Source organism: Prunus mume, linkage group LG4, assembly GCF_029339155.1.
Source record: "Prunus mume cultivar Tortuosa linkage group LG4, ASM2933915v1, whole genome shotgun sequence".
Classification (NCBI taxonomy): Eukaryota; Viridiplantae; Streptophyta; class Magnoliopsida; order Rosales; family Rosaceae; genus Prunus; species Prunus mume.
The window spans coordinates 17,485,532-17,513,366 of record NC_142701.1 but is presented as its reverse complement, the minus strand read 5'-3'; the positions used below and the strand labels follow the sequence as shown (position 1 = coordinate 17,513,366).

The window sequence follows — 27,835 nt, the reverse complement described above, 5'->3', positions numbered from 1 at the left end:
CTCTTATGAAATTTCTGTAATGGCAACTGAAGAAACTTATCAACACAATCATGCAAGTCTTGGAGGCCACTTAGTTTGTGGCATATTGATGATGAAGAAGATGTGGAGGCGGCCTCAGAAGACCTCAGTCTACACAAATGTTCATCAACTTCTTGAACGATCAGGTGTGGCCTTGAAGGGAAGCTATTAGAGCGTGTGTGGAAAGCCATTTCTTCTTCGTGCATTGTGAGAAGATAGAACAGAAGACTTTGAATTTGGACCAGAGATGAAGGACATGAGTGATTCAAACACTGAGAGAGTGACTGCCTTGATATCTCTCAACGTTCTAACAACGGCAATAGTCTCATTGTCCTTGCTGAGGGATGAGAAACTGGATCCCTTGAGATTTACCATAGCCTTGTGGATTGCCTTCTTCACCATCGTCCTTGAGGTCAAGTACTTCCTGACCTCAGTTGTGAGTGCTCCAGATTCACCTCTTCGCGTTCTTCGCATGATCGATTGAAGGTCCTGTACGCATTCCTTGGATTGCAAAAGGGCATCCTTGGCATTGCTACAAACATCCAAGAGCCTGAGAGAACCATCTAATAGCTCATTAGTCGATTTCTCATTATGCTCTTGAGCCAAGGCTTGTTGAGTGAGGGGCAACTGAAGCAACCCATCAACACAATTATGCAAGTCTTGAAGGCCAGTTAGTTTGTGGCTGATTGATGTTGATGATGTGGAGGTCACACATCCTATTTTACTCTGGCACATCTTGTGGTGCTTAGTTTTGAGCCAGATTTGAATTCTTCTGCTGAAAATAGTATAGCCGCGTAGCTATACTCGGGATTTTTTAGACATAAAAATAAAGAGTATAGCCTTGCGCGGCTATACTCTTTCCATGGATACTATTATCTTTTTTCCACAATTTTTGTTTATCAATAGCTTAGAGCATTTTCCATTACTATTAGGCCTTCACACGAGTCTCTATTATACCATTTTGAGTTTTTACTTTTCCAAAGTTATTAGCCGTATAAAAAATTTAGCATTTCCCTGTTTAATACTCATATTTTACACGTACGTATGTATTTTTCATGTTTAATACACTTATTTTTTACAAAATTTTCAATAATACACATAAAATTCATGTATTATAAACCCAGTTTTCACATACAATTCAATAAAAATAATATGTATTCAAAAATTTAAATATATATATCAAACTAGCAAATTAATATCTATAAAGTATAAACTAATGCAAATAGAATGGTTTTTTTTTTAATAAATCGTATAGCCGCACGGCTATACTACGGTTTTTTATTTTAAAAATAGTATAGCCGTTCGGCCCTTTTCTAAACCCTAAACATAACTTCGTCGTCATCCTCGTTTCTTTCTTTTCTCTCTCTCTCTCTCTCCAGCGCCCGCCTAGACCGCTTAGCGCCCGCCTAGCCCCAGCCTAGACCGTACCTAGCCCCCGCATAGCCCGCCTAACCCGCCTAGCTCAGGCCTAGCTCAGGCCTAGCCCGCCTAGCCCCCGCCTAGCGCACGCCTAGGTCCTTTATTCAACTCCATTCAATGCTTTGTATGAAATAGCCTTTCAGGTGACCTTAATTGCTCAAGGGGATGTTCCTCTGTCTATTGTAATGACGGTATGCACAACTCTTGGGGCAGTACTCCTGACTCCTCTACTAACAAAGATATTGGTAGGGACTTACGTCCCTGTGGATGCTGCCAAACTGTCAATGAGCACCATGCAGGTTAAGTTAAATATAAGAAACTTCAGTAATATTATATTATCCATCAGCTGGGGCTTATTGTCTCTATTCTGTCATCTGTAGGTCGTTAACGTTGTTGCTCCAATTTTCTTAGGTTCTTATATGCAGAGTGCATTTCCTGCAGTGGTTAAAATTGTGATACCTTTTGCACCACTTTTTGCTGTTCTAGCTAGCTGCATCACTGCTTGCATGCAGGTACATTTGTTGTGCATATAAATATATTTTTAATTACTTATATGATTGTCTTGCTTGTGGTTCCTTCCAAATGTGCTCTCTTTCTCAAACATAATAGATTTTATTTTGTGGGCCAGTGTATTCTCTGAGAATGTTGTCTGTCTCAAAGCTTCAATGGTTGCTGTAACATTGCCGGCTGATCTCTCTCTAATGGCTCATACTGAGACAGTGTGATCTGGAGAAGTTGGGGTGGTTATTCTTTCTGTGCTGTTAGTACATATTGCCGGTTTCTTTGTGGGGTTGCCTTTAACTGTTGGTGACTTTAATTGTTAGGTGTGTTGTTGTGGCAAAAGCTCAAGGTAATGTATACATTGTTTTCAGTATGTAAAGATTCACTCTAATTTTAGCTCAAAAATTCTAAAAAAAATTGCGTTGTAGCCTTGTATTAGTGTATTATTGCTATTTGATTTAGCTTCTGTCAAGTTTGATATATAAATTATTGAGTGAAGTTAATCATAATTTGAAAAAAGAAAGTACTCATAATTTGTAAGCAACAGTTGAGACACTATAGTTTGCTGTCATAATGACTTCATAGCCATAAAAGCTTTTGCAGTAAGAAAGTATATATTCAATCTTCTCTGTCTATGTGGATTTTAATTTGACATATGAAGACAGAAGCTAGTTTTGTATACGAGCATTGTTGGCAGAGTTTGCACTCATACAAATATTCTTTAAGGTTGTGGTGCTGGGCATGTTTGTTTAGTTTGTTTTGGAGTTTTTGCGGTGCAAATGTGCAACTTGAGGAGTCTTTTTTGATCAAGGTGAGTCTTAATTTGCAGGTATATATCAGCAGGTTTATCCCTCTTGTTGCTTAGGCAACTTAAACCCTCAACATAGTGAGGTGTGGGGCGAAAGGGGCCGCCATTCTCTTCCTTTCTTCAATCGTTCCGATCAGCACAAGTGGGTTGGTTCATTTCGTCCTTCTATCTATGGAATTCTGTGTCTTCGTTCCCTAAGTCCGAGTTTTTTCAGCAATCACCATTATCTCTTTCTTACGCATGGCAGCAATACAATAAAAGAGGGTCTGCCTGCCCCCAGAGGAAGACCTTTATTTTGAACTAATATGAAAGTATCCATTATCGGTTATTTGCTTGGTTGATTGAATATCTCTTTCCTTGCCTACCTTAGTCTTAATCTGCCTTTAGGGAGTGAAGTGAACCAGGGGTGATCTAATAAGTTGTGAAAGAATCAATTGAGGTATTAATCAAATAGAATGTAAACCTTACGACATGATCTGGCTTTCTGTGAATCCTTGTGTTCCAGTTTTGTTTCGGCTTTGGTCAAATTGGTAATAAAGCTATAAAAATTCTCTTCTTAAACTCTTGTAAGTCCATGGAAGATCTTCATTGTTTTATGCTCAGATTGAAATGTTGAAACTTTCATAAATTTTGGTGGGCATGCAACACTAATCCTTCATTTACATTTTTGACACTTGCTGGTTGGTATGCAAAATTCTTCTTTGGGTGTGGTTTTGGTCACTTCTCATTTCACCTCGCCGATGGTTGCATTACCCTCAACATTGTTTGTTGTGATTATGAATATAATGGGAAGCAGTCTGGCATTCTTTTGGAGATATGTGTAGATCCTTCTGACTCTAAGGAGACTCATACAGTTGAGGTTAAGTGACAACTATAGAACCCTTTCGAAGTTTTCCCTAACCCAGTAATATCTGCTATGAGTATGAATACAATGGGCAACAGCAGTCTGGGTGTTCTTGGATATATGTATCCTTTTGGCTCCATTAAGTCTCTTACAGTTGATGTTAAGTGACAGTAAAAGCCTTTTCTAAGTTTCCCGGCATATTTATGGAGTTCAGATTCTCTATTTTATTTTTTATGTGAAGATATTGTTAACTAATAGTCTAAAACAATGTCGTTTGAGGTCACACATCCTATTTTACTCTAGCACATCTTGTGGTGCTTAGTTTTGAGCCAGATTTGAATTATTCTACTGAAAATAGTATAGCCGAGCAGCTATACTTGGGATTTTTTACACATAAAAATAAAGAGTATAGCCTTGTACGGCATACTCTTTACATGGATACTATTATCTTTTTTCCACAATTTTTGTTTATTGATAGCTTAGAACATTTTCCATTACTATTAGGGCTTCACACGAGTCTCTACTGTACCCTTTTGAGTTTTTACTTTGTCAAAGTTATTAGCCGTATATAAAATTTAGCATTTCCATGTTTAATACTTGTATTTTACACGTACGTATGTATTTTTCATGTTTAATACACTTGTTTTTTACAAAATTTTCAATAATACACATAAAATTCACGTATTATAAACCCAATTTTCACATACTATTCAAAAATTTAAATCTATAAAGTATATATATATCAAAACTAGCAAATTAATATCTATAAAGTATAAACTAATGCAAATAGAATGGTTTTTTTTTTTTAATAAATCGTATAGCCGCAGGGATATACTACGGTTTTTTATTTTAAAATATAGTATAGCCGTTCGGCCCTTTTCTAAACCCTAAACATAACTCCGTCGATCCTCGTTTCTCTCTCTCTCTCTCTCTCTCTCTCAGCGCCCGCCTAGACCGCCTAGCCCCGCCTAGCCCGTCTAGCCCCCGCCTAGGCCATTTATTCAACTCCATTCAATGCTTTGTATGAAATAGCCTTTCAGGTGACCTTAATTGCTCAAGGGGATGTTCCTCTGTCTATTGTAATGACGGTATGCACAACTCTTGGGGCAGTACCCCTGACTCCTCCACTAACAAAGATATTGGCATGGACTTACGTCCCTGTAGATGCTGCCAAACTGTCAATGAGCACCATGCAGGTTAAGTCACCTTGAACCTGTTCTGCTTCAAACAACCAATCTTTGTCCTCGACACAGAGTAATATTTGAGGGGTTTCTTGTATACCATTTCAGTTTTGTGCTAGTCATGGGATGATGGGAATTTGTCTATATATATAAAATTTTCATTTCCTTTATATGGGTTCGATGTTCAGCAATTTTGTTTTTCTTTCTCAAGTGTGTAGATATATACATCTGTTTGAAGACTTCTGTTCACTTCTTAGGAATAAGTTGGGAGAGAGCAACATATATATATATATATATATATATATATATATCATGGCTTGTAGCACTCCAATTATACCAAAGGACTTCTTCATGAAAACAGACCAAGAACTGTCTGGAGAAGACGAAAATAAAAATAGTTCTGGTTTTGAAAAAGTTAAAGAAATGCACACAAATTTTTAATTTTCAGCATTCTTTCAATATTTACTTCCTTTCCAGTATTGTTTTCTCTGTTTGGTTGGCTTGAACGAAAATGTGGATGAAGACAAGAATTTCAAGTTTTTGTTGTTGTTGTTGTTGTTGTTATGAGATCACTAAAATTGTTGTTATGTTGAGATGAATTCTTCAACAAGCATGGATTTGAGATTGTTATTTTTATTAATTTTTTGTATTCCTTGGTTTAGGAGGAGACCAAACAGAGGGTTTGGTTCTGTTCTTTGGAATAATTTGATATGTTCTGTATTTCTAAGTATCTTGTGGACTTTGTTTTGGCATTGTTGCATTTATAGTAGTAATGGTGATCTCTTCATTTTGTCATTTATTCTCCCATTTGTAATCCTTGTCCTAAGATTTTCTGATTAGTCTTTCTTTTTAAGAGGATCTAAAGTTTCTGATTTTTGTGATCACTTAATTCTTTTTTATTTTTTATTTTTTGGTACAAAAAGAGGGAGAATTAGAAACAATGCGTCTCGAGCCATGCAAGTCTTGGAGGCCACTTAGTTCGTGGCTGATTGATGAGGAGGATGTGGAGGTGGCCTCAGAAGATCTCAATCTACATAAATGTTCATCGACTTCTTGAACGATCGGGTGTGGCCTTGAGGTGAAGCTGTTGGAGTGAGTGTGGCAAGCCATTTCTTCTTGTTGTGTATTTTGAGAAGATAGAATAGAAGACCTTGAAAGAAGGGGTTAATGCAATATATTTTCCATGTGTTTGCTTAATATATAGTGTTGGTTGAGGAGGGGGACATGGAATCTCATCCTCTTCAATCATATCAGTGAGAAGGGTAACATGATTTGAATTGGATCCCAACTCATGAACTCTGTAACACCCCAACTCCATTTATTTTCCTATTTTAATTTAATTAAGAGGAAATATTAATTTACTCTTGGGTTAAGGGTAATTTTGGTCAATTTTGTATCCGGGAAGGTTTTGGGACCATGAGTGGTGTGGTTGCGTAGGTGGTACTGAGACGAAACCGTAGACAGTGTAGGCTTGAATTGGAGATTTAACGAAGCTTTGGCGATCAAAACTTGTTCGGTGGCAGAACCGTAATTATTTCGAAGTAAGTTTGGGGTAAAATCTGATTTTTCACATTTACCCTCACTTCCTCTCTCTCTCTCTCTCTCTCTCGCGTCTTCCCCTTCTGCGATCTCCTTCCCGAGTTACTGTTCATCGGAACAGAAACCACCACACACCGCCACCTCCGACCACCCCGTCCGACGAGACCGGTCCGTTCGAACTGCAGCCTCTCCTCTCTCTTCCCGCCAAAGACAAACCTTCGGGACTCGCCGAAACTGCAGAAACGTGGCGGAATTGACTGGAACTTCCAGCCGCTCGATCTCTCTCCTCCAACCACCATTTCCGACGGGTAAGGTGAGGTTTCTCATCCATTTTCTGTGTTCTAGCTGGCTGTGGGATAGGTTTTGATAAATTTGCAGGTTAAATTCGTGAATTTGAAACTTAGGTTTTGGCCGGTTTTCAATTTGAAATTCCGGCCACTTGCCGTCCGAATTGGACATTGCCGTAGTTGAAAAATTACAATCATTTTGATGTGCTAGATAAAGGAAGGACTGCAAATAGAGTATAGCCGCCCGGCTATACTATGTAAATACAATATATTAACAGTATAGCCGATCAGCTTTGAATACAATATTTTACCATTATAGCCGCAAGGCTCGACTGTATAAATAGAAATTATAAACGTACAGCCGGACGGCTATACTTTCTAATTAGATTCGAATATTTTAAACGTACAGCCGTTCGGCTAGACTCTTTAAATATTATTCGAACGAACACGGCTCGCACTCGCAGTGGACGGAACTTTCTCTCGCAGTCACTGCTTCGTCCTCCGGGTTCGGTGCCGAAAAAAGACCCAACCCGCCTAGGCGCCGGCCTAGCTACTACCTAGCCACCTAGCGACCGCCTAGCCGCCTAGCGCCCGCCTAGCCGCCTAGCCGCCCTCCTAGGCCGACTTTTCAAACACTGCGATTGACTGAAAGTTCAGGCCAAGCTCACAGCAGCAAAAGAAACTTCGGGAGAGAAATTCATGTTTTTGAAACGTCAGCTGCTTCTTCTTCGCACACGGAAGAGTCTATTACTGGTATGAAGCAATTCAACTATGCTAGGCCAAACCATTCAGCTTATAGCTTTTTATATTTTGGATTATCTGTGGAAGCAAGCACACTGAGATGCCTGATAGAAATTTTTTTATTTTCATCATTTTTTGTTTTGCAGAGGAGACAGATGAATTTTTTGAGTTTACAGCAGAGGATTATTATCGGATTATGAATGCCAAAAAGGAAGGTAATTGACAGAAACCATATCATTTATAATTTTAGGGAAACATAATCTTTCCCGTGTAGCGGCCGGTGTTCAAGTTCTATAATATGCTAGCGAATATTTTAATGGGAAACATAATCTTCTTGCTTATTGGAAGTCTTGTCAATGCCTCAAGTATTTTATTCTAAAAAACTTAATAACATGAACGAAATTTGATAAACTATTGGGAATTTAATTACACATTCAAAGACTTATACTGATACATGCAATTGGAGGTATTCTTCTGGTATTTATACTTACTATATTTCATTAATGCAATATGAACAGATAAGGTTCTAAAACACGAAAGCTTAAAGAGGCAGAACAGGCCAAGGATAACAAAGGTGGTTGCTATACCCTTTATTATGACTTTCTTTTCTACTTGTTATAGTGATTGTTTCTATTGTAGTTTGTATAGGATCAATTCTGCCCCATCATCATCGGATGCATAACCTTTTCCAAATCTTAATTAGTCATATAATCGCTTTTTATCTAATTGTTAAGTTCATGTGTGATGTATGCAGACTGTGATCAGGGTTCGATTTCCTGATAATCACACATTAGAGGCCACTTTTCATCCATCAGAAACCGTTCAGAGCTTGGTTGATCTCCTCACGAAAATAGTTGCTCGACCAGAATTACCATTCTACATATGTATGCAGAGTAAATCAAAATATTGAATTTTCCATGTATGATTATGCAATAGATTCTAACATTTACTGATGCAGATACTACAACTCCTAAGAAGCAGATAAAAGACACGTCACAGGATTTTTACTCTGCTGGCTTTGTTCCTGGTGCAATTGTGTATTTTTCATATAATATGCCAAAAGGTTAGCACATGCTTTTTGGTCTCATAACTTAAAATGAAATATTCTCAATGGAGACACTCTTCTATATGATTATGGGGTTGCCCGTCTGCGGTGATGGCAGAGGAATCAGAACTTTTACCCGAAAATTATTTCACTGATGTAATGATATATCTTTTGATTGTAAATAGCAATGGCTAATGCGAAATGTTTGATTATTGTATTGTCATGTCCAGCAGATGATGCTTCAGATGCCAAGTCAGGTCCCTTCCTTCAGGAAGAGATCGTGTCTTTGAAAGGTTTGGAACTCCTCACTAAACATGCAGAGCCTGTTGAGTCTGCACCAGAAACAATACCAGAGGCATCACCTCCTGTTGTTCAAGAGAAGAAGCCTGCGGAGAAAAAACCTGTTAAGCCAAAGTGGCTGAAACTGTGACATGAATCACATGAGTTCTGTAAATTGATGAGAGCAACTCCCTATCTTTAAGATTGTGCTGATTCTGACCCTTATTTGATGGCCGCAACTTGCCGTCGGATAATTGTTAGGATTTTAAAGAGAGAACTTTTGCATATGTGCTTTGCTAAGGTGGTTCTTATTTTCTAAAACAATATATGAATGTTAACCATATATGACATGTCAGTGACTGTGCTTCAAATTATTTTGCCTTTTCACCTTACATCTTTGAATATTATGTTTAGTGCTGGCTAGGCATTTGTATTGCCTGTTTTCCCAACTTCCTTTTTCTGTGTTTATCAACGGGGAGAGGATCTGAATGGCAAAGAAAAACATACGGGGAGGAGGGGATTTGGACACATTATGCTCTACAAAATTTAATAGTGCTGGTTTTGAGTCGTGTATCGAGTCATGTCAGAAATTGCCAATAAATAGAAAATAGATGTTTTCAACAAGGAATATCATTTAAAGAAATATACATTATTTTTAATCTACTACTGGGGGTTACAAAAGCATTAAAAATTTAACCTAAGTCAGCAAAATAAAAATCTAAAAGAAAAAAACGCCTGCCTAGACGCCTAGGCGGATTTTTTAATTAATTATTTATTTATTTTCTGATGATTCAATCGCTTTTGATTTGTGGCACTGGAATTCGCGTAATTGTTTATAGTTGGTGCTCTTTCTTTATGCACCAAGCTCTCATAGCTTTGGCTACACGAAGAAAACTATCGACCGAGTGTTTGACCGCAAGCTCCCGGAGAGTTTTGATGATTTTGAAGAGAAACCAGTAGCATCTGGAAGTATTGCTCAAGTGCGTGGAGCTGGTCAACAGGTGAAGCCCATAGTAGTTGTCTGGTGTTTGTGAATCGATTGGGAGAGATTTTGCTATAATCAATCTGGTAGCACAAATTTCAAACTTCATTCCTGAAGGTAGAGCCGGTCGCCTATACTCGATTTTTAATTTTTTCATTGAATAGTATAGCCAAGCGGCTCTACGCCGGTTTTCTTTAAAAAATAGTCTCAGCCGTGCGGCTATACATATTTTGACACGTAGGCGCCTAATCGCTAGGGGCAAACTTTTTTGTTGTTGTAATAAATAGTATAGCAGGGCGGCTATACCTTTCAAATATAATGTACTTAAAGAGTATAGCCGTCTGGATTTACTCTGGGTTTTCTTTTGAAAATAGTATAGCCGTGCGGCTATACTTATTTTGACACGCGGGTGCCTGATCGCCAAGGGTGCAACTGTTTTTTCAAAACTAAATAGTATAGCGATAACTGTTTTTAAAAAAAATAAATAGTATAGCCGCTCGGCTATAACCTTTTTAAATTTTTTGAAAATAGTATGGGCGATCTACTGCGTTATTTTAGTTTTTAAAAATAGTATATCCGCGCGGCGATACTCCTATTTTTGTTTTAAATTTTCCTGTATTTGTTGTTAGGCTATGTTCCTTTGTGCTTATCTTGGAATTTTCTTGGGCTATAACAGGATCTATGGAGATTTAAATTTTCCTGATAACGGTGCTCCATTTACGTTTTATAATTTGTTTAGGACATATTAGTGTTTTTAATGTGTTTTTTTGTGTTCTGTAACTTGTTTCAAATTTTTTTCCACTTATGTTGTTTCGGATTTCAAGGCTTGCTTTCCAGTGAGCAAGGTGTCTACATTGCAGAGTCACCGCTAAGAACATCAAAACAAGCATGTTTTTGGATGTTTGAGGATGCCACGGTACCAATCAGTTTGGGGCTTCATAATTTTGAAGCAAGGTCGAGAAAAAAAAAACAACAACATCAACCTTCGGTCCCCAATCTGCCAAACAAGTAAAACGTAGAGCATATCAGCAAATAATCAGCATACTGTATTCTCATTTGGTCAAGCTGGTTTATTTCTACCACATCAAATCACATTCCTGAGGCTTCTGCAACATTATCAGTGTGGGAGCAAAAATTAAGGCCCAAGTAACAAGCCACTTTCCATGAACCCTAAATTTAGGGAGTGGTAAAAAACAGATGAAGAAAGAATAATTTATTTCCTGGATCTTATTATTAGTATCACACCTTTTATTTATTTATTTATTTATTTATTTATTTATTTATTTATTTATTTATTTAATACATGCACAAATAGATATTAGAGTATAGCCGCGCGGCTATACTCTATAACGAGGACATTGCTGAGGCTTCTGCAACGTTATCAGTGTTATAGCCGAAAGGCTCGACTGTATAAATAGAAATTATACACGTACAGCCGTACGGCTATACTTTCTAATTAGATTCGAATATTTTAAACGTACGGCTATACGCTTTAAATATATTCCAACCGACACGAAGCTTGCACTCGCGGGACGGAACTTTCTCTCGCATCGCCGTCCTCCGGGTTCGGCGCCAAAACAGACCCAACCCGCCTAGGCGCCCGCTTAGCTACTACCTAGCCGCCTAGCGACCATCTAGCTGCCTAGCGCCCGCCTAGCGACCGCCTAGCCGCCTAGCGCCCGCCTAGACACCGCCTAGGCCGACTTTTCAAACACTGCGATTGACTGAAAGTCTGAAACCCGAAATTGAAAAAATTTAGCTGCAAATTTGAGCTTGAGATTGGAACGTGGATCCTGCTGTTTTGGTGGAAACTTATGAACAAGAGGAATGTGTCGATGATCTTGAAGGGGATGATCGGATTCAATCTGCGCTTGGTCACATTGTGACGCACGCACTTTTGAAGATGCTCCTGGACCTGGTAACATATATATACCTTTGATGTTACTTGCAATGCATTTATGCTTTTGGACTATTTTGATTGAATTGTGTTTAAGTCTTTTAAGTATCTTGTTGTGTCTTGAAGTTTGTGAATTATATCAGTTGATATACCTGAATGTGGTCTGAATACATAACAAATCCAAAAATATATATATAAAATAAGCTACTATCTTTCTAATATCTTATCCCAACATGGTTGATTTTTTTTGTCTCTCTATTGTTCTATCTTCCACCATCTCCTCTCTAAAAATGGGCAAGTAATTCACCTTCAAAGGTTTTTCCTTAACAGTTCTGGAGATCCGTTGCATTCATCTTGTTTGGGTGTTCCTTATTAAATAAGTTGCAAGTTTGATATTTGCCCTTTCAATTCCTCCTTTATGCTAAGATTATGCAAAGAAAGAATTTCATATTAGAATGCTTTTCAATCCACCATCCTCTGGTAATACTTTCTTGTCTCAAAGCCTGAATTTTGTCAAGCACAATTGAAATATGTGATATATATTTATATGTGTGTGTGTGTAGTATTCACTCCTTTTTTCGTTTATTCATAACTGTGTGTGTTATGGTTGTAGACAAAATGCAGTTCCTCAACGATATTATGAACTCAGGAAGCTTCTGTTACAAGTTTCCCTCCTTAATAATCTACATTATGTATTTGATTTTAGTCTAATCTTCTTTTTACAGCAAGTGGAGGAGGCATTCGATTTCTGGGGTACTCCAGAAGGTGATCTCCATCCTGCTGAGTGTATGCAGCAGTTACCGAAGACAGTTAGGCGTCATAGAGTCAATGTTGATGGCAATGTCTGTACTGTCATGGTAACCACTTTGGTTCTTGAGGTAATTTCTTTTTCCTTTATCTATTGCAGCCAAGGCATGGAAATTCTCTTATGAAATTCTGTAATTTTCGCAATATAGGCATGTGAAATTTATAAGCACAAAGACATTAAATTAAAGCACACGTAGATTATTAAGTTGTCTTTTCTTTATTTGTTTTTCTGCTTTTTTCTGTTGGCCATATATCCTTTACTCCTTTCTCTTCTCTTTATAAATTTAATTTAATTGTCTCAGAAAAACAAATATGATAGTTTTTTGTATTATATAATAGGTTTACCATGAGTAGCAGAAATAGACAATTACTGATATCTTATAAACATTTAGATCTTTATTCATTTATTTATTTTTTTGTTTTGGAAATTGCAATACGTACGTTTTGAAGGTTCAATCCTTCGGTATTTAGTTTGTTAAAAAAAAACAATTCACATGTAAAAACAGTAGAGAGGTCAAAGACAGAAATAAAATGGAATTCTGTTCTTTTTTTGGTAACCTTGATGTTCCTGAATCTTCCCGTTCTCCTCTATTCTAGATGTGTTCATTTGTTCTAGATGCTTGCAAAGATAGGGTATATCATTTTTTGTTAGGCTATGTTCCTGCGTAATATGATGGCCCTTTTTGCATCTTTTTTTTCCACTTATGTTGTTTCAGATTTCATGAAGGCTTGCTTTCAAGTGAGCAAGGTGCCTACATTTCAGAGTCTATCGCTGCTAAGAACATGAAACAAGCGAAGAGCCGTTTTCGGATGTATGAGGATGCCACAGTACCAATCAGTTTCTTTTTTATTCATTTGGACTAATTGTTTTAGAAACTTATTCTTCAATTTTTTTTGGCTGTTGCATTTGTTTTTGTTCCCAGGATCATGGTGGTTCTAATCATTCTGCAAAAGTAGAGCCAGCCAATGGTTGTACAGGTGAAAGGGAAACTGGGAAGTCTGCAAAGAAACTTGGTGAGTTATTGTTGCATCTGTTTTTCCACTGGAAATTTCTTTTTGTTTTTTACTTTATGAATTTATTAGTCGCATTACAATCATTTTGATGTGCTAGATAAAGGAAGGACTGCAAAAGAGGAGGCATCCAAACGTGAGAAGGTCCGAGAAATACAGAAAAATCTATTATTAGTATCACACCTTTTATTTATTTTAATACATGCACAAATAGATAATATAACAGTATATCCGCACGGCTATACTCTCTAAATACAATATATTAACAGTATAGCCGATCAGCTTTAAATACAATATTTTATCATTATAGCCGCAAGGCTCGACTGTATAAATAGAAATTATAAACGTACAGCCGGCCGGCTATACTTTCTAATTAGATTCGAATATTAACCTACAGCCGTTCGGCTATACTCTATAAATATATTCGAACTAACACGAAGCTTGCACTCGCAGTGGACGGAACTTTCTCTCGCAGTTGCTGCTTCGTCCTCCGGGTTCGGCGCCGAAAAAAGACCCAACCCGCCTAGGCGCCCACCTAGCTACTACCTAGCCGCCTAGGGACCGCCTTGGGACCGCCTAGCCGCCTAGCGCCCGCCTAGCCACCGCCTAGCCCGCCTAGCCACCGCCTAGTAGCCTAGCGCCCGCCTAGCCGCCCGCCTAGGCCGACTTTTCATACTCTGCGATTGACTGAAAGTCTGAAACCCGAAATTGAAAAAATTTAGCTGCAAATTTGAGCTTGAGATTGGGAAGCCGAAGCAGTGAAGCACAAGTCAGGTCCATAGAAGAAGAGATCATGTGACTCTTAATTCATCCAATTCCATTCCTCTCCCTGTATATATTCTTCTCTCTTCGCACTGACGACATGGCGCAGAAGAAAAGAATACAAAATTTGCTGACTTGGTGTCTGTCTTCTGTGGAAGGAAATGATGAAGTTGTCCTATCATGGAGTTTCTATGGTCTTGCCAATAACAAGGTTCTGTGAATGGCATGCGTTAGGCTACTTGAATTCATATTGATTCTGAAGTTAAAACATTTCTGTGAATGGAAGCTTCTCTTGCTTTGCTTATTCTTTAATATGCAAATGGCATTTCTGCTTGTACCTCGCATTCCTCGTAATAGTGATTCACTATTTCAGAGTAGTCGAAAACCGTCTTAGTTGTCTTAGACCTATAATTTATTTTTAAGGTCATTGCTATATTCTGTCTCACCTGCCTCTTTTTCTTGCAGGCATTCCATGTTGTTTTGTGTGCTGTGTTGGGGGTAACCTGAAGCACTGTGGAAAATGCCTTCAGTCGTATCATCTCCAATGCCTAGATAAGCCCCATAAGGAAAAGAAACACATTGAAGTGTCTGGCACAAGACAAATACCAATTAAAACCGTTCTGACAAGTCTTGATGAGGTTCCTTCCCAAAGGGATGCATATGGGAATAAGTCTAGTGGCAAGAAAGTTGGCTCATCTTCAAATGCTAATGCTGGAGCATTGGTTGATGATAATAATGTTGGAGGGAGGTTAGTTTCTCAATTGGTGATGAATTCCGCTGTAATTATTGCTGATTTTGTAAGACAAAATCATCATCAGCAGCAGCAGCATTTGAAAGAAAAAGCAGCTCTGAATGTGATGGTAGCTCGCCAAGATTGAATACATTAAACTTAGAAGACACTGATTCATTCTCTAGAAATAAGTTAGATAAATTAGGTGGTGATTCAGCTTGCGTGAAACAAGTTGACCACCCCATTGATTACTTTCTGCCGAAGGAATAAAAGAAAAAAGGATATGGATGAGTCTAATATACAAAGGAAATCACTGCCCGTGGAAAATAGCTGCTCATTGATAACCAAATTGAATCATTCTGTTTGTACTAATACCAGTTCTTATGAAGAAACTTCCCCAGAAAACTGCTCAGTAGATCATGAAGCAGATTTGAAGCACTCCAGAGAGGTATGTAATATGAAGCCTGTCTTTTGTCAATTTGGAAATAATGTATCTGCCTATGAGCACAAACACAATCATGTGAAATGAGAAATAGAAAATAAGATGCGACATGGAAAATACATTCTGATTTACATGTATTCTATAATAATACATATGTATAAAAACAAGGTCAGAATAAAGGGTACATAATTAATTAGTGCTTAGTTGCCTTCGAATGGCTGACTGACTCCACTATTATGTGCATTCTTAACCTGATACTTCATTTCTGTATATGTAATTTGTAATCACCGAACTAATTTCTTTGCTACGGATCATTGATTTTAAATATGCTCTTGCTGGATCTGCTGCCGCTGAACTAAACTGTTGGTTCACATTAACTTCAGAACTTATTGGTTTCTTATATTTTAATTGCTTACTTCATTCATCGGGACAGTTTGATGCATGAAGAAGAACAACTTCATGATGAGGAAAAGACAGGCAGTGATGCCTTACAACAGGCTGGAGAAATACTTGGCCAGAGTGCTCAAAGTGCAATGGATGTTGAAGTGATGCAGGACGCATAGGACCTAAATTTATTAGTTTCCTAATATATTTGTTAGTTTCCTAAATTCTCTAGTTTTCCAAATTCTAGTAGGATTTCTACTTTTCCAGATTTTCAGATTTCTAGTTTTAAGTTTCCTATTTTATTTGGGTTATGATTTCCGTTTAAGCAAGGGATTTTTATCCTATTATGTCTAGGTTTTAGTTTGCTATAAATACCCCCATGTAGTTCTTTAAAATTCAGATTTGGATATTGAGTAAACCTTCTCTTAAAACTATGTGATTTCTGTCCTTTCTTTCATCCCTACGATCTATATTTTCGTCTCCCCAACCTCCAATATTCTTCTTGTTCTACTGTTCTACTGTTCTACCCTTTCTTTCGTCTTTTCGATCTATATTTTCGTCTCCTCGATCTCTTATACTCTTCTATGTTCTATTGTTTGGATGCTTAATCTAATACCTACGGGCTGTACTACATCATGAAGTTCTTTGCACGGATCATTTAAGAAAAAGTAGTGATACTAGAGACTCCTCTTCTGAAGCTGCAACTCTATGTAAACCAGGAAAAACCCATGCATTGATAAGAGATGAAGCTCAAGTTTTATCAAGTGCTGATCCTAAAGCAACAGAAACCCCTCATTTAGGCAGATCACTTCCTTATTTGGACTTGTCTGTTATCCCCACGGGAGGACTTCATTAATTTCCAGGAATGCATTTGAACCAGTAACATTATAAATTTGTGTTTAACTTATTCATTTTGGACTAATTGTTTTAGAAACTTATTCTTCAATTTTTTTGGCTGTTGCATTTGTTTTTGTTCCTAGGACTATGGTGGTTCTAATCATTCTGCAAAAGTATGGCCAGCCAATGGTTGTACAGGTGAAAGGGGAACTGGGAGGTCTGCAAAGAAACCTCGTGAGTTATTGTTGCATCTGTTTTTCGACTGAAAATTTCTTTTTGATTTTTACTTTTATGAATTTATTAGTCACATTACAATCATTTTGATGTGCTAGATAAAGGAAGGACTGCAAAAGAGGAGGCATCCAAACGTGGGAAGGTCCGAGAAATACAGAAAAGGCTATCTTCCATGCTTTAAGCACTTGGGGAAACGGCCATTCTAATATTTGAAGAGTATAGTCGAGCTGTATTATTTAATTATTATATTTAAATGGTACCGCCGCTCGGCTATACTCATTAAATACTATATTCAAATAGTACGGCCGCGCGGCCATACACGTGATCATATAGCCGGTCGGCTATACTCTATAAATAGAATATTTAAACATATAGCCGAACGGCTATACGCAACTTTTAGCTGTACAACCGATCGGCTATACCCTTTAAATAGAATATTGTAACAGTATAGCCGATCGGCTATACGCTATAAATAAAAACTTTTCACAATATATTCGTTTTGTTTATCTGCTTTTGTCTGTTGGCCATATCCTTTACTCCTTTCTCGTCTCTTTATAAATTTAATTTTATTGTCTCAGAAAAACAAACGTGATAGTTTTTTGTATCATAATAGGTTTACCATGAGTAGCCGAATTGATATCTTTTACAAATCTGAGAGGCAATTTGCTCCAATTCTATATTATCGTTGGTGTGGTCATCAATAACTGATTTTATGCAAATCTCACTAGTTATGTTTTGCAGCGATGGCAGCAGAAACTTGATCCCGGGCATCACATGGACCTAAAAGTTTTGCATCCTTCTGCCTACTACTTGTCCATAATGAACATATACCGATAAAGATCCAGGTTGCGTATGAGTTTCAATCTCTGCCTGACAACAAACTCAAATGTTTATATTAACTCCCAAATATAGAATCCTTATCACTGTGCACGTAACACTCTGATACTGGCGCCAGTACCAACTTTCAGAGCAGGTTTAAGTATGCAGAACTACAATTGGTGTTCTTCAAAGTGACAAAAACTACCTTCCACTGGCCTAGAAGAGTCATAGGACATATAATCAAACTGCCATCATCTGCAAGGGTGTTTTTTCGCTTCATAAACTTATCAAATCCTGAAAAGCTTGTGACCTTCTTTGGTAGGTTTGATGGGGAATGGTCTGAAATGTCACTAATTTCAATATCTTCACTGGAGGACTGGCTTGTAGGGTGACTACCTGATAATCCCCAGAAAACGAATTCAAATAGATAACACGGTCTCTTCTATATGCAAAACACCCCAATAAATATTGAAACATAAGGTATAGCATAATCCAAGGTTAACAGCCCAACATACTTGTCTGCAAGACGATATGCCTCCCAACAAGGGTGAAGAGTCATTGCTCCCTCATCGATGCATTGTCCTTTTTCCAGTTGGATCATCCAATGGAGAGCCTGCTTCTGGTATGGACGAAGTTCACACTGAAGTGTGCTTGGAGGATCCATTTCCTGAAATACAATACTTCCTTGGTGATTTTTCAGCTCTATTCAGGAGCAAGCTCCATGCATGTAAAAAGATGCTTGCATAAGTCACAATACCTCTAGCAACAATGTTATCAAGGTCAGCATCTGAAATGGACTCCTAATTTTCAACTTCACCTCCATTTCTACCAGGGTTTTTAGGCTTATTGGCAACTGGCATTGGGGCACAAAGCCCAGAACTGTCTTGTTCAGGTAAAATTACGCATTTAAATCATGAGAACATAATTATGTCGGGTCATGTCGGAAATTGCCACTAAATAGAAAATAAATGGTTTCAACTAGGAATATCATTTAAAGATTTTTTTAAAATATCTACTACGTACAGGGGTTAAAAAAGCATTAAAATTTAACCTGGAAAATAAAAATCTTAAAAATTAAAACAAAAAACAAAAAGGCCCAGACCCGCCTAGGCCGCCTAAGCCCCTTTTTTTTTAATTATTATTATTATTATTGGCCTTTAATTTGTGGTGATACACTGGAATTCGTCTAATTGTTTGTAGTTGGCGCTCTTTCTTTATCACCAAGCTCTCAGAGCTTCACACCAAAGCTCCTGAACATAGCTTTGCCTACACGGAGAAAACTATTGAACGAAACGTTTGGCCGCAAGCTCGCCGAGATTTTTGATAATTTTGAAGAGAAACCAATAGCATTTGGAAGTATTGTTCAAGTGCATGGAGCTGGTCAACAGCTGAAGCCCATAGTAGTTGCCGTTAAAGTTAGGCATCCCGGTGTTCGTGAATCGATCCGGAGAGATTTTGTTATAATCAATGTGGTAGCAAAATTTCAAACTTCATCTTGCTAAGTGTATGCAGCAGTTCTGGAGAAAGTTAGGCATCATAGAGTTAATGTCGATGGCAATGTCTGTACTGTCATGGTAACCACTTTGGTTCATGAGGTAATGTCTTTTTCCTTTATCTACTGCAGCTGAAGCATGGAAATTCTCTTATGAAATTTCTGTAATGGCAACTGAAGAAACTTATCAACACAATCATGCAAGTCTTGGAGGCCACTTAGTTTGTGGCATATTGATGATGAAGAAGATGTGGAGGCGGCCTCAGAAGACCTCAGTCTACACAAATGTTCGTCAACTTCTTGAACGATCAGGTGTGGCCTTGAAGGGAAGCTATTAGAGCGTGTGTGGAAAGCCATTTCTTCTTTGTGCGTTGTGAGAAGATAGAACAGAAGACTTTGAATTTGGACCAGAGATGAAGGACATGAGTGATTCAAACACTTGGAGAGTGACTGCCTTGATATCTCTCAACGTTCTAACAACGGCAATAGTCTCATTGTCCTTGCTGAGGGATGAGAAACTGGATCCCTTGAGATTTACCATAGCCTTGTGGATTGCCTTCTTCACCATCGTCCTTGAGGTCAAGTACTTCCTGACCTCAGTTGTGAGTGCTCCAGATTCACCTCTTCGCGTTCTTCGCATGATCGATTGAAGGTCCTGTACGCATTCCTTGGATTGCAAAAGGGCATCCTTGGCATTGCTACAAACATCCAAGAGCCTGAGAGAACCATCTAATAGCTCATTAGTCGATTTCTCATTATGCTCTTGAGCCAAGGCTTGTTGAGTGAGGGGCAACTGAAGCAACCCATCAACACAATTATGCAAGTCTTGAAGGCCAGTTAGTTTGTGGCTGATTGATGTTGATGATGTGGAGGTCACACATCCTATTTTACTCTGGCACATCTTGTGGTGCTTAGTTTTGAGCCAGATTTGAATTCTTCTGCTGAAAATAGTATAGCCGCGTAGCTATACTCAGGATTTTTTAGACATAAAAATAAAGAGTATAGCCTTGCGCGGCTATACTCTTTCCATGGATACTATTATCTTTTTTCCACAATTTTTGTTTATCAATAGCTTAGAGCATTTTCCATTACTATTAGGCCTTCACACGAGTCTCTATTATACCATTTTGAGTTTTTACTTTTCCAAAGTTATTAGCTGTATAAAAATTTTAACATTTCCCTGTTTAATACTCATATTTTACACGTACGTATGTATTTTTCATGTTTAATACACTTATTTTTTACAAAATTTTCAATAATACACATAAAATTCATGTATTATAAACCCAGTTTTCACATACAATTCAATAAAAATAATATGTATTCAAAAATTTAAATCTATAAAGTATATATATCAAACTAGCAAATTAATATCTATAAAGTATAAACTAATGCAAATAGAATGGTTTTTTTTCATAAATAGTATAGCCGCACGGCTATACTACGGTTTTTTATTTTAAAAATAGTATAGCCGTTCGGCCCTTTTCTAAACCCTAAACATAACTTCGTCGTCATCCTCGTTTCTTTCTTTTTTTCTCTCTCTCTCCAGCGCCCGCCTAGACCGCTTAGCGCCCGCCTAGCCCCAGCCTAGACCGTGCCTAGCCCCCGCATAGCCCGCCTAACCCGCCTAGCTCCGGCCTAGCTCAGGCCTAGCCCGCCTAGCCCCCGCCTAGCGCACGCCTAGGTCCTTTATTCAACTCCATTCAATGCTTTGTATGAAATAGCCTTTCAGGTGACCTTAATTGCTCAAGGGGATGTTCCTCTGTCTATTGTAATGACGGTATGCACAACTCTTGGGGCAGTACTCCTGACTCCTCTACTAACAAAGATATTGGTAGGGACTTACGTCCCTGTGGATGCTGCCAAACTGTCAATGAGCACCATGCAGGTTAAGTTAAATATAAGAAACTTCAGTAATATTATATTATCCATCAGCTGGGGCTTATTGTCTCTATTCTGTCATCTGTAGGTCGTTAACGTTGTTGCTCCAATTTTCTTAGGTTCTTATATGCAGAGTGCATTTCCTGCAGTGGTTAAAATTGTGATACCTTTTGCACCACTTTTTGCTGTTCTAGCTAGCTGCATCACTGCTTGCATGCAGGTACATTTGTTGTGCATATAAATATATTTTTAATTACTTATATGATTGTCTTGCTTGTGGTTCCTTCCAAATGTGCTCTCTTTCTCAAACATACTAGATTTTATTTTGTGGGCCAGTGTATTCTCTGAGAATGTTGTCTGTCTCAAAGCTTCAATGGTTGCTGTAACATTGCCGGCTGAGACACTATAGTTTGCTGTCATAATGACTTCATAGCCATAAAAGCTTTTGCAGTAAGAAAGTATATATTCAATCTTCTCTGTCTATGTGGATTTTAATTTGACATATGAAGACAGAAGCTAGTTTTGTATACGAGCATTGTTGGCAGAGTTTGCACTCATACAAATATTCTTTAAGGTTGTGGTGCTGGGCATGTTTGTTTAGTTTGTTTTGGAGTTTTTGCGGTGCAAATGTGCAACTTGAGGAGTCTTTTTTGATCAAGGTGAGTCTTAATTTGCAGGTATATATCAGCAGGTTTATCCCTCTTGTTGCTTAGGCAACTTAAACCCTCAACATAGTGAGGTGTGGGGCGAAAGGGGCCGCCATTCTCTTCCTTTCTTCAATCGTTCCGATCAGCACAAGTGAGTTGGTTCATTTCGTCCTTCTATCTATGGAATTCTGTGTCTTCGTTCCCTAAGTCCGAGTTTTTTCAGCAATCACCATTATCTCTTTCTTACGCATGGCAGCAATACAATAAAAGAGGGTCTGCCTGCCCCCAGAGGAAGACCTTTATTTTGAACTAATATGAAAGTATCCATTATCGGTTATTTGCTTGGTTGATTGAATATCTCTTTCCTTGCCTACCTTAGTCTTAATCTGCCTTTAGGGAGTGAAGTGAACCAGGGGTGATCCAATAAGTTGTGAAAGAATCAATTGAGGTATTAATCAAATAGAATGTAAACCTTACGACATGATCTGGCTTTCTGTGAATCCTTGTGTTCCAGTTTTGTTTCGGCTTTGGTCAAATTGGTAATAAAGCTATAAAAATTCTCTTCTTAAACTCTTGTAAGTCCATGGAAGATCTTCATTGTTTTATGCTCAGATTGAAATGTTGAAACTTTCATAAATTTTGGTGGGCATGCAACACTAATCCTTCATTTACATTTTTGACACTTGCTGGTTGGTATGCAAAATTCTTCTTTGGGTGTGGTTTTGGTCACTTCTCATTTCACCTCGCCGATGGTTGCATTACCCTCAACATTGTTTGTTGTGATTATGAATATAATGGGAAGCAGTCTGGCATTCTTTTGGAGATATGTGTAGATCCTTCTGACTCTAAGGAGACTCATACAGTTGAGGTTAAGTGACAACTATAGCACCCTTTCGAAGTTTTCCCTAACCCAGTAATATCTGCTATGAGTATGAATACAATGGGCAACAGCAGTCTGGGTGTTCTTGGATATATGTATCCTTTTGGCTCCATTAAGTCTCTTACAGTTGATGTTAAGTGACAGTAAAAGCCTTTTCTAAGTTTCCCGGCATATTTATGGAGTTCAGATTCTCTATTTTATTTTTTATGTGAAGATATTGTTAACTAATAGTCTAAAACAATGTCGTTTGAGGTCACACATCCTATTTTACTCTAGCACATCTTGTGGTGCTTAGTTTTGAGCCAGATTTGAATTATTCTACTGAAAATAGTATAGCCGAGCAGCTATACTTGGGATTTTTTACACATAAAAATAAAGAGTATAGCCGTAGGATTTTTTACACATAAAAATAAAGAGTATAGCCTTGTACGGCTATACTCTTTACATGGATACTATTATCTTTTTTCCACAATTTTTGTTTATTGATAGCTTAGAACATTTTCCATTACTATTAGGCCTTCACACGAGTCTCTACTGTACCATTTTGAGTTTTTACTTTTTCAAAGTTATTAGCCGTATATAAAATTTAGCATTTCCATGTTTAATACTTGTATTTTACACGTACATATGTATTTTTCATGTTTAATACACTTGTTTTTTACAAAATTTTCAATAATACACATAAAATTCACGTATTATAAACCCAATTTTCACATACTATTCAAAAATTTAAATCTATAAAGTATATATATATCAAAACTAGCAAATTAATATCTATAAAGTATAAACTAATGCAAATAGAATGGTTTTTTTTTTTTAATAAATCGTATAGCCGCAGGGATATACTACGGTTTTTTATTTTAAAATATAGTATAGCCGTTCGGCCCTTTTCTAAACCCTAAACATAACTCCATCGATACTCGTTTCTCTCTCTCTCTCTCTCTCTCTCTCTCTCTCCAGGGCCCGCCTAGGCCATTTATTCAACTCCATTCAATGCTTTGTATGAAATAGCCTTTCAGGTGACCTTAATTGCTCAAGGGGATGTTCCTCTGTCTATTGTAATGACGGTATGCACAACTCTTGGGGCAGTACCCCTGACTCCTCCACTAACAAAGATATTGGCATAGACTTACGTCCCTGTAGATGCTGCCAAACTGTCAATGAGCACCATGCAGGTTAAGTCACCTTGAACCTGTTCTGCTTCAAACAACCAATCTTTGTCCTCGACACAGAGTAATATTTTAGGGGTTTCTTGTATACCATTTCAGTTTTGTGCTAGTCATGGGATGATGGGAATTTGTCTATATATATAAAATTTTCATTTCCTTTATATGGGTTCGATGTTCAGCAATTTTGTTTTTCTTTCTCAAGTGTGTAGATATATACATCTGTTTGAAGACTTCTGTTCACTTCTTAGGAATAAGTTGGGAGAGAGCAACATATATATATATACAGTCCCCTTCTATTGAGGGATCCCTCAAATAATTTTATTTGAGGGACGCCCTTTAGGGTACCCTACAATTTTTTTTCCAGCGATCCAAACCATCTATTTTTTAGGTCTTCATTCATAGATCATCCTTACAAAAAATTAGACAAATCAGACATTGTTTCGACATCCAATTGTGTCTTACAAAATCAATGAACACGGTGCTTCAAGAAAGTACTAAAATTTTAATAACTCAATTGAGTGGTCAAATGATATCGGATTCAAGTGATTTTTTGTAGAGATGATCTTTGAATGAGTATCTACAAAATAGATGGTTTGGATTAGTAAAATACAATCCATAGTGGCCCTACAAGGGGTGTCCCTCAAATAAGCTTATTTGAGGGATCCCTCAATGGAAGCTCTCTGTATATATATATATATATATATATATATATATATCATGGCTTGTAGCACTCCAATTATACCAAAGGACTTCTTCATGAAAACAGACCAAGAACTGTCTGGAGAAGACGAAAATAAAAATAGTTCTGGTTTTGAAAAAGTTAAAGAAATGCACACAAATTTTTAATTTTCAGCATTCTTTCAATATTTACTTCCTTTCCAGTATTGTTTTCTCTGTTTGGTTGGCTTGAACGAAAATGTGGATGAAGACAAGAATTTCAAGTTTTTGTTGTTGTTGTTGTTGTTGTTATGAGATCACTAAAATTGTTGTTATGTTGAGATGAATTCTTCAACAAGCATGGATTTGAGATTGTTATTTTTATTAATTTTTTGTATTCCTTGGTTTAGGAGGAGACCAAACAGAGGGTTTGGTTCTGTTCTTTGGAATAATTTGATATGTTCTGTATTTCTAAGTATCTTGTGGACTTTGTTTTGGCATTGTTGCATTTATAGTAGTAATGGTGATCTCTTCATTTTGTCATTTATTCTCCCATTTGTAATCCTTGTCCTAAGATTTTCTGATTAGTCTTTCTTTTTAAGAGGATCTAAAGTTTCTGATTTTTGTGATCTCTAAATTCTTTTTTATTTTTTATTTTTTGGTACAAAAAGAGGGAGAATTAGAAACAATGCGTCTCGAGCCATGCAAGTCTTGGAGGCCACTTAGTTCGTGGCTGATTGATGAGGAGGATGTGGAGGTGGCCTCAGAAGATCTCAATCTACATAAATGTTCATCGACTTCTTGAACGATCGGGTGTGGCCTTGAGGTGAAGCTGTTGGAGTGAGTGTGGCAAGCCATTTCTTCTTGTTGTGTATTTTGAGAAGATAGAATAGAAGACCTTGAAAGAAGGGGTTAATGCAATATATTTTCCATGTGTTTGCTTAATATATAGTGTTGGTTGAGGAGGGGGACATGGAATCTCATCCTCTTCAATCATATCAGTGAGAAGGGTAACATGATTTGAATTGGATCCCAACTCATGAACTCATTAATTTAGCTCATAACTACATATTGGACAGAGTTCTATAAACAAACGTGCTTAACCCTAATGCATAAACTCAATTATATGCTGATAAAGTTCATATTATTTTTCAGGTCCTTGGCATGATTGTTAAGCAAGTAGCGGGCAAGATTTGCAATCTGTATTTTTCAATGATCATGTGCAATTGCGTTATGCTGCCATGATGTTGAAAAGTGGTTTGTAGCTAGCAGACTTTATGAATTGTGTTGACGCAGAAAAATGGTTCAGCACTTTTCCGCTCAACTTAGTGATGTTTTCGCCTTTGGTATGCTCTGGGCTTCGATAGAGCACGTGATATGCAAGATAACAAATGCTCGGTAAGACCTAGGGCACCGGTGTGGTACCGGCCGAAGGCTCTCTGATGCTTGAGTAAGTATGGATTTAATAAAGTTGAACTACAGATCAATAGGCAGTATGCTGTGAGTTCTGATTACCTCCATTTTCGGAATTGTGCTTCTTTTATAGACCTTGGGAGGTGTGCAAGTTGTGTAGAATTTCGATGTGGGACTGTAGACATCGATTGTGGGCTTGCCACATGTCCTAGAGGAGGAGGTCGCCCTAATCTTTGGATCGGTAGGCTGGGTGCCGAAGCAAGGTACCGAAGGCTACCATAGACCCAATCTTGTCCACGCGTCTGATTCTAATTGGCTGTTCATTTTGGTATAAACAAATTGGACTGCTCCCCAAACATTTTATTTTGAATTAATAAGCAAAGCAAAAGTGGATTGGCTGCCTATTGTGGTTGGAGAGATTGACAAAAGTAAATTTATAGGTTTTGAATTAAATCTGTACAGGCAATGGAAAATCGCAAAAAAACTTAAAAAGGTGGAGGTCAGGTGAAGAGCGGACCAGGCCTAGTGTAATCGACATCTGCTCTGATAAGCCACAATGGCTGCTACTGTAGAGTAGCCCACAAAGCAACTGTGCTGAGAGCACTGTGCCATAGGTTGTCCATGTCTTAACACTAAGTTCCAAATTCCACCTTTAATGCCCCGACATTGAGTCACAAACTCATGTTACTAAGCTCGGTGAGCAAAGTTTTCGGAGTTAACAATATTAAGTACATAATACATATTATACTTTTCCAATGTGGGATCTACAATTTTTTCAAGAGAGAAGAGGAAAAGCAATAAAACTCTATTAAGAGCAGCTCGGTAATCTTCTCGTATAGAATTGAAGGCATTTGGAGAATTTATTGTGTATGCTTTGTGCAAGTATATATAAATCACAACCGTATGGCCGAGTTTAGACATCCTTCTTGGTATAATGTTTACTGCTCAAATCGTGTGGGAGTCAAATACTCCTTTGAATGCTATTAGACATTAGTTGTTGATTATTTACCATCTCCCTTGAGATATTTGATGTGCTTGCAAAAATCCCATGTGATCTCAATCATAATTTCAGAAACTCCTGTGAATTTTTTGAGATTCTCCCACGTGAGGATGAAACTTTTGCATTAATAGTTAAAATGTTCTTGGCCTCTACAAATTTGTTTCGGGTCAAACACTGACTTTCCTTTTTTTTTTTTTTTAATAACTTTTCTTAATCTTGGTCTCTATCTGTTCGGAAGATGTTCTCTGAATTAACTTTAACTGACGCCATGGATAGCATGATAATAATTGGAATATTTACAAAGCAAATTGGGCATGAATTTGATATCAGATAGATGATGTATTTGGGTTGGCATCGTGGGTTGTGGGAGGGAGGTAAAAAGGTGGTGCTCATTGGTCAAGTCAAGAGCGGATCTCAGTCGGCCCAGAGAGAGATCAGATGTCGTTATGTCTGCCACAACCGCTCTGACAAGTCAACTGCCTTTCCACAATGATGCCAACCAGCCAACTGAGATTAGCCGTCAACTTGGGAGCCAAATACGTGGCCCCTCAGCATCTTTGTAGAAGCCTATTATAACCTATGCTGCATGGACACTCCAAACTGCTGGAGTGTCGGAGTGTCGGACACGCCGACACGGCTCCGACATGCCCCCGACACGGTTTGACACGGTCAACGGTTGGGACACGGTCAAGACACGGCTCCAACACGGTCAAGACACGGCAGGGACCAGTTTGAAATTTTCAAAATAAAATGTGGGGTCTAAACGTGATTTTTGAAACTTTTGGTGGACTGATTTGAAATATTTTTAAAAATAGGAGCTAAAAGTGGGAAAAGACTTTTTAATACCTCAATCTCACTTTTTTCTGCTGCCAAAGTTTATTTCCTCCATCACAGCTCTTCTCCTCCCCTTCTCCTGGTTTTGCACAAGGTAACTCTCTTTGCAATTTTTTTTTTCTCTATTTTCAAATGCATTTATTTATGTTCTCTATTTTCTTTTCTTATCTCTCTCCACAACAGTAGAAGAGTTGGACTTGGTGGTGAGGTGACAATTCTTTCTTCTGTTTTTTTAAGAGAACACAACAAATAATAACAATAACAATGAAGACATAGATGCTTGAAGAAGATTCAG

The 27,835-nt window shown here is 37.8% G+C and overlaps 4 protein-coding genes and 2 long non-coding RNA genes across 9 annotated transcripts; 4 read left to right on the top strand and 2 right to left on the bottom strand.

Annotated features, from left to right (window-relative positions):
* Nucleotides 1-186: 186 nt before the first annotated feature.
* On the bottom strand, nucleotides 187-19,416 carry LOC103330142 (uncharacterized). The gene is made up of 3 exons (XM_089050481.1): nucleotides 19,244-19,416; nucleotides 7,332-7,341; nucleotides 187-645 (listed from the first exon to the last, which is right to left on the bottom strand). The coding sequence occupies exons 1-3, from the start codon at nucleotides 19,414-19,416 to the stop codon at nucleotides 187-189; spliced, it is 642 nt and encodes a 213-aa protein (XP_088906607.1).
* LOC148918044 (uncharacterized) lies at nucleotides 1,434-3,183 on the top strand. The gene is made up of 3 exons (XR_016126211.1): nucleotides 1,434-1,736; nucleotides 1,818-1,949; nucleotides 2,768-3,183. It is a non-coding gene; the product is annotated as an uncharacterized LOC148918044 (long non-coding RNA).
* Nucleotides 7,227-9,036, top strand: LOC103329723 (plant UBX domain-containing protein 1-like). Its single transcript, XM_089050746.1, has 6 exons — nucleotides 7,227-7,350; nucleotides 7,485-7,553; nucleotides 7,857-7,912; nucleotides 8,093-8,222; nucleotides 8,297-8,401; nucleotides 8,614-9,036. The coding sequence occupies exons 2-6, from the start codon at nucleotides 7,535-7,537 to the stop codon at nucleotides 8,811-8,813; spliced, it is 510 nt and encodes a 169-aa protein (XP_088906872.1). The 5' UTR covers nucleotides 7,227-7,350; nucleotides 7,485-7,534; the 3' UTR covers nucleotides 8,814-9,036.
* Nucleotides 14,592-17,254, top strand: LOC103329722 (uncharacterized). 4 transcript variants are annotated; one of them, XR_016126210.1, is made up of 3 exons: nucleotides 14,592-15,299; nucleotides 16,397-16,748; nucleotides 16,847-17,254. XR_016126210.1 is itself a non-coding variant. In XM_008232220.3 (3 exons), the coding sequence occupies exons 1-3, from the start codon at nucleotides 15,135-15,137 to the stop codon at nucleotides 16,927-16,929; spliced, it is 339 nt and encodes a 112-aa protein (XP_008230442.2). In that variant the 5' UTR covers nucleotides 14,592-15,134; the 3' UTR covers nucleotides 16,930-17,254. The 4 variants fall into 4 exon arrangements, 1 of the variants encoding a protein (XP_008230442.2); XR_016126209.1 differs by having other exon boundaries at nucleotides 16,376-16,748; XR_016126208.1 differs by having other exon boundaries at nucleotides 15,727-16,748.
* Nucleotides 19,417-19,444: 28 nt separating the features above from the next.
* Nucleotides 19,445-25,184, bottom strand: LOC148918042 (uncharacterized; the record flags this gene model as incomplete). Its single annotated transcript, XM_089050480.1, has 2 exons — nucleotides 25,036-25,184; nucleotides 19,445-19,916 (listed from the first exon to the last, which is right to left on the bottom strand). Coding segments are annotated over exons 1-2 (588 nt in total), but the record flags the coding sequence as incomplete, so codon positions are not given.
* Nucleotides 20,658-22,032, top strand: LOC148918043 (uncharacterized). Its single transcript, XR_016126193.1, has 3 exons — nucleotides 20,658-20,947; nucleotides 21,029-21,160; nucleotides 21,618-22,032. It is a non-coding gene; the product is annotated as an uncharacterized LOC148918043 (long non-coding RNA).
* Nucleotides 25,185-27,835: the final 2,651 nt, after the last annotated feature.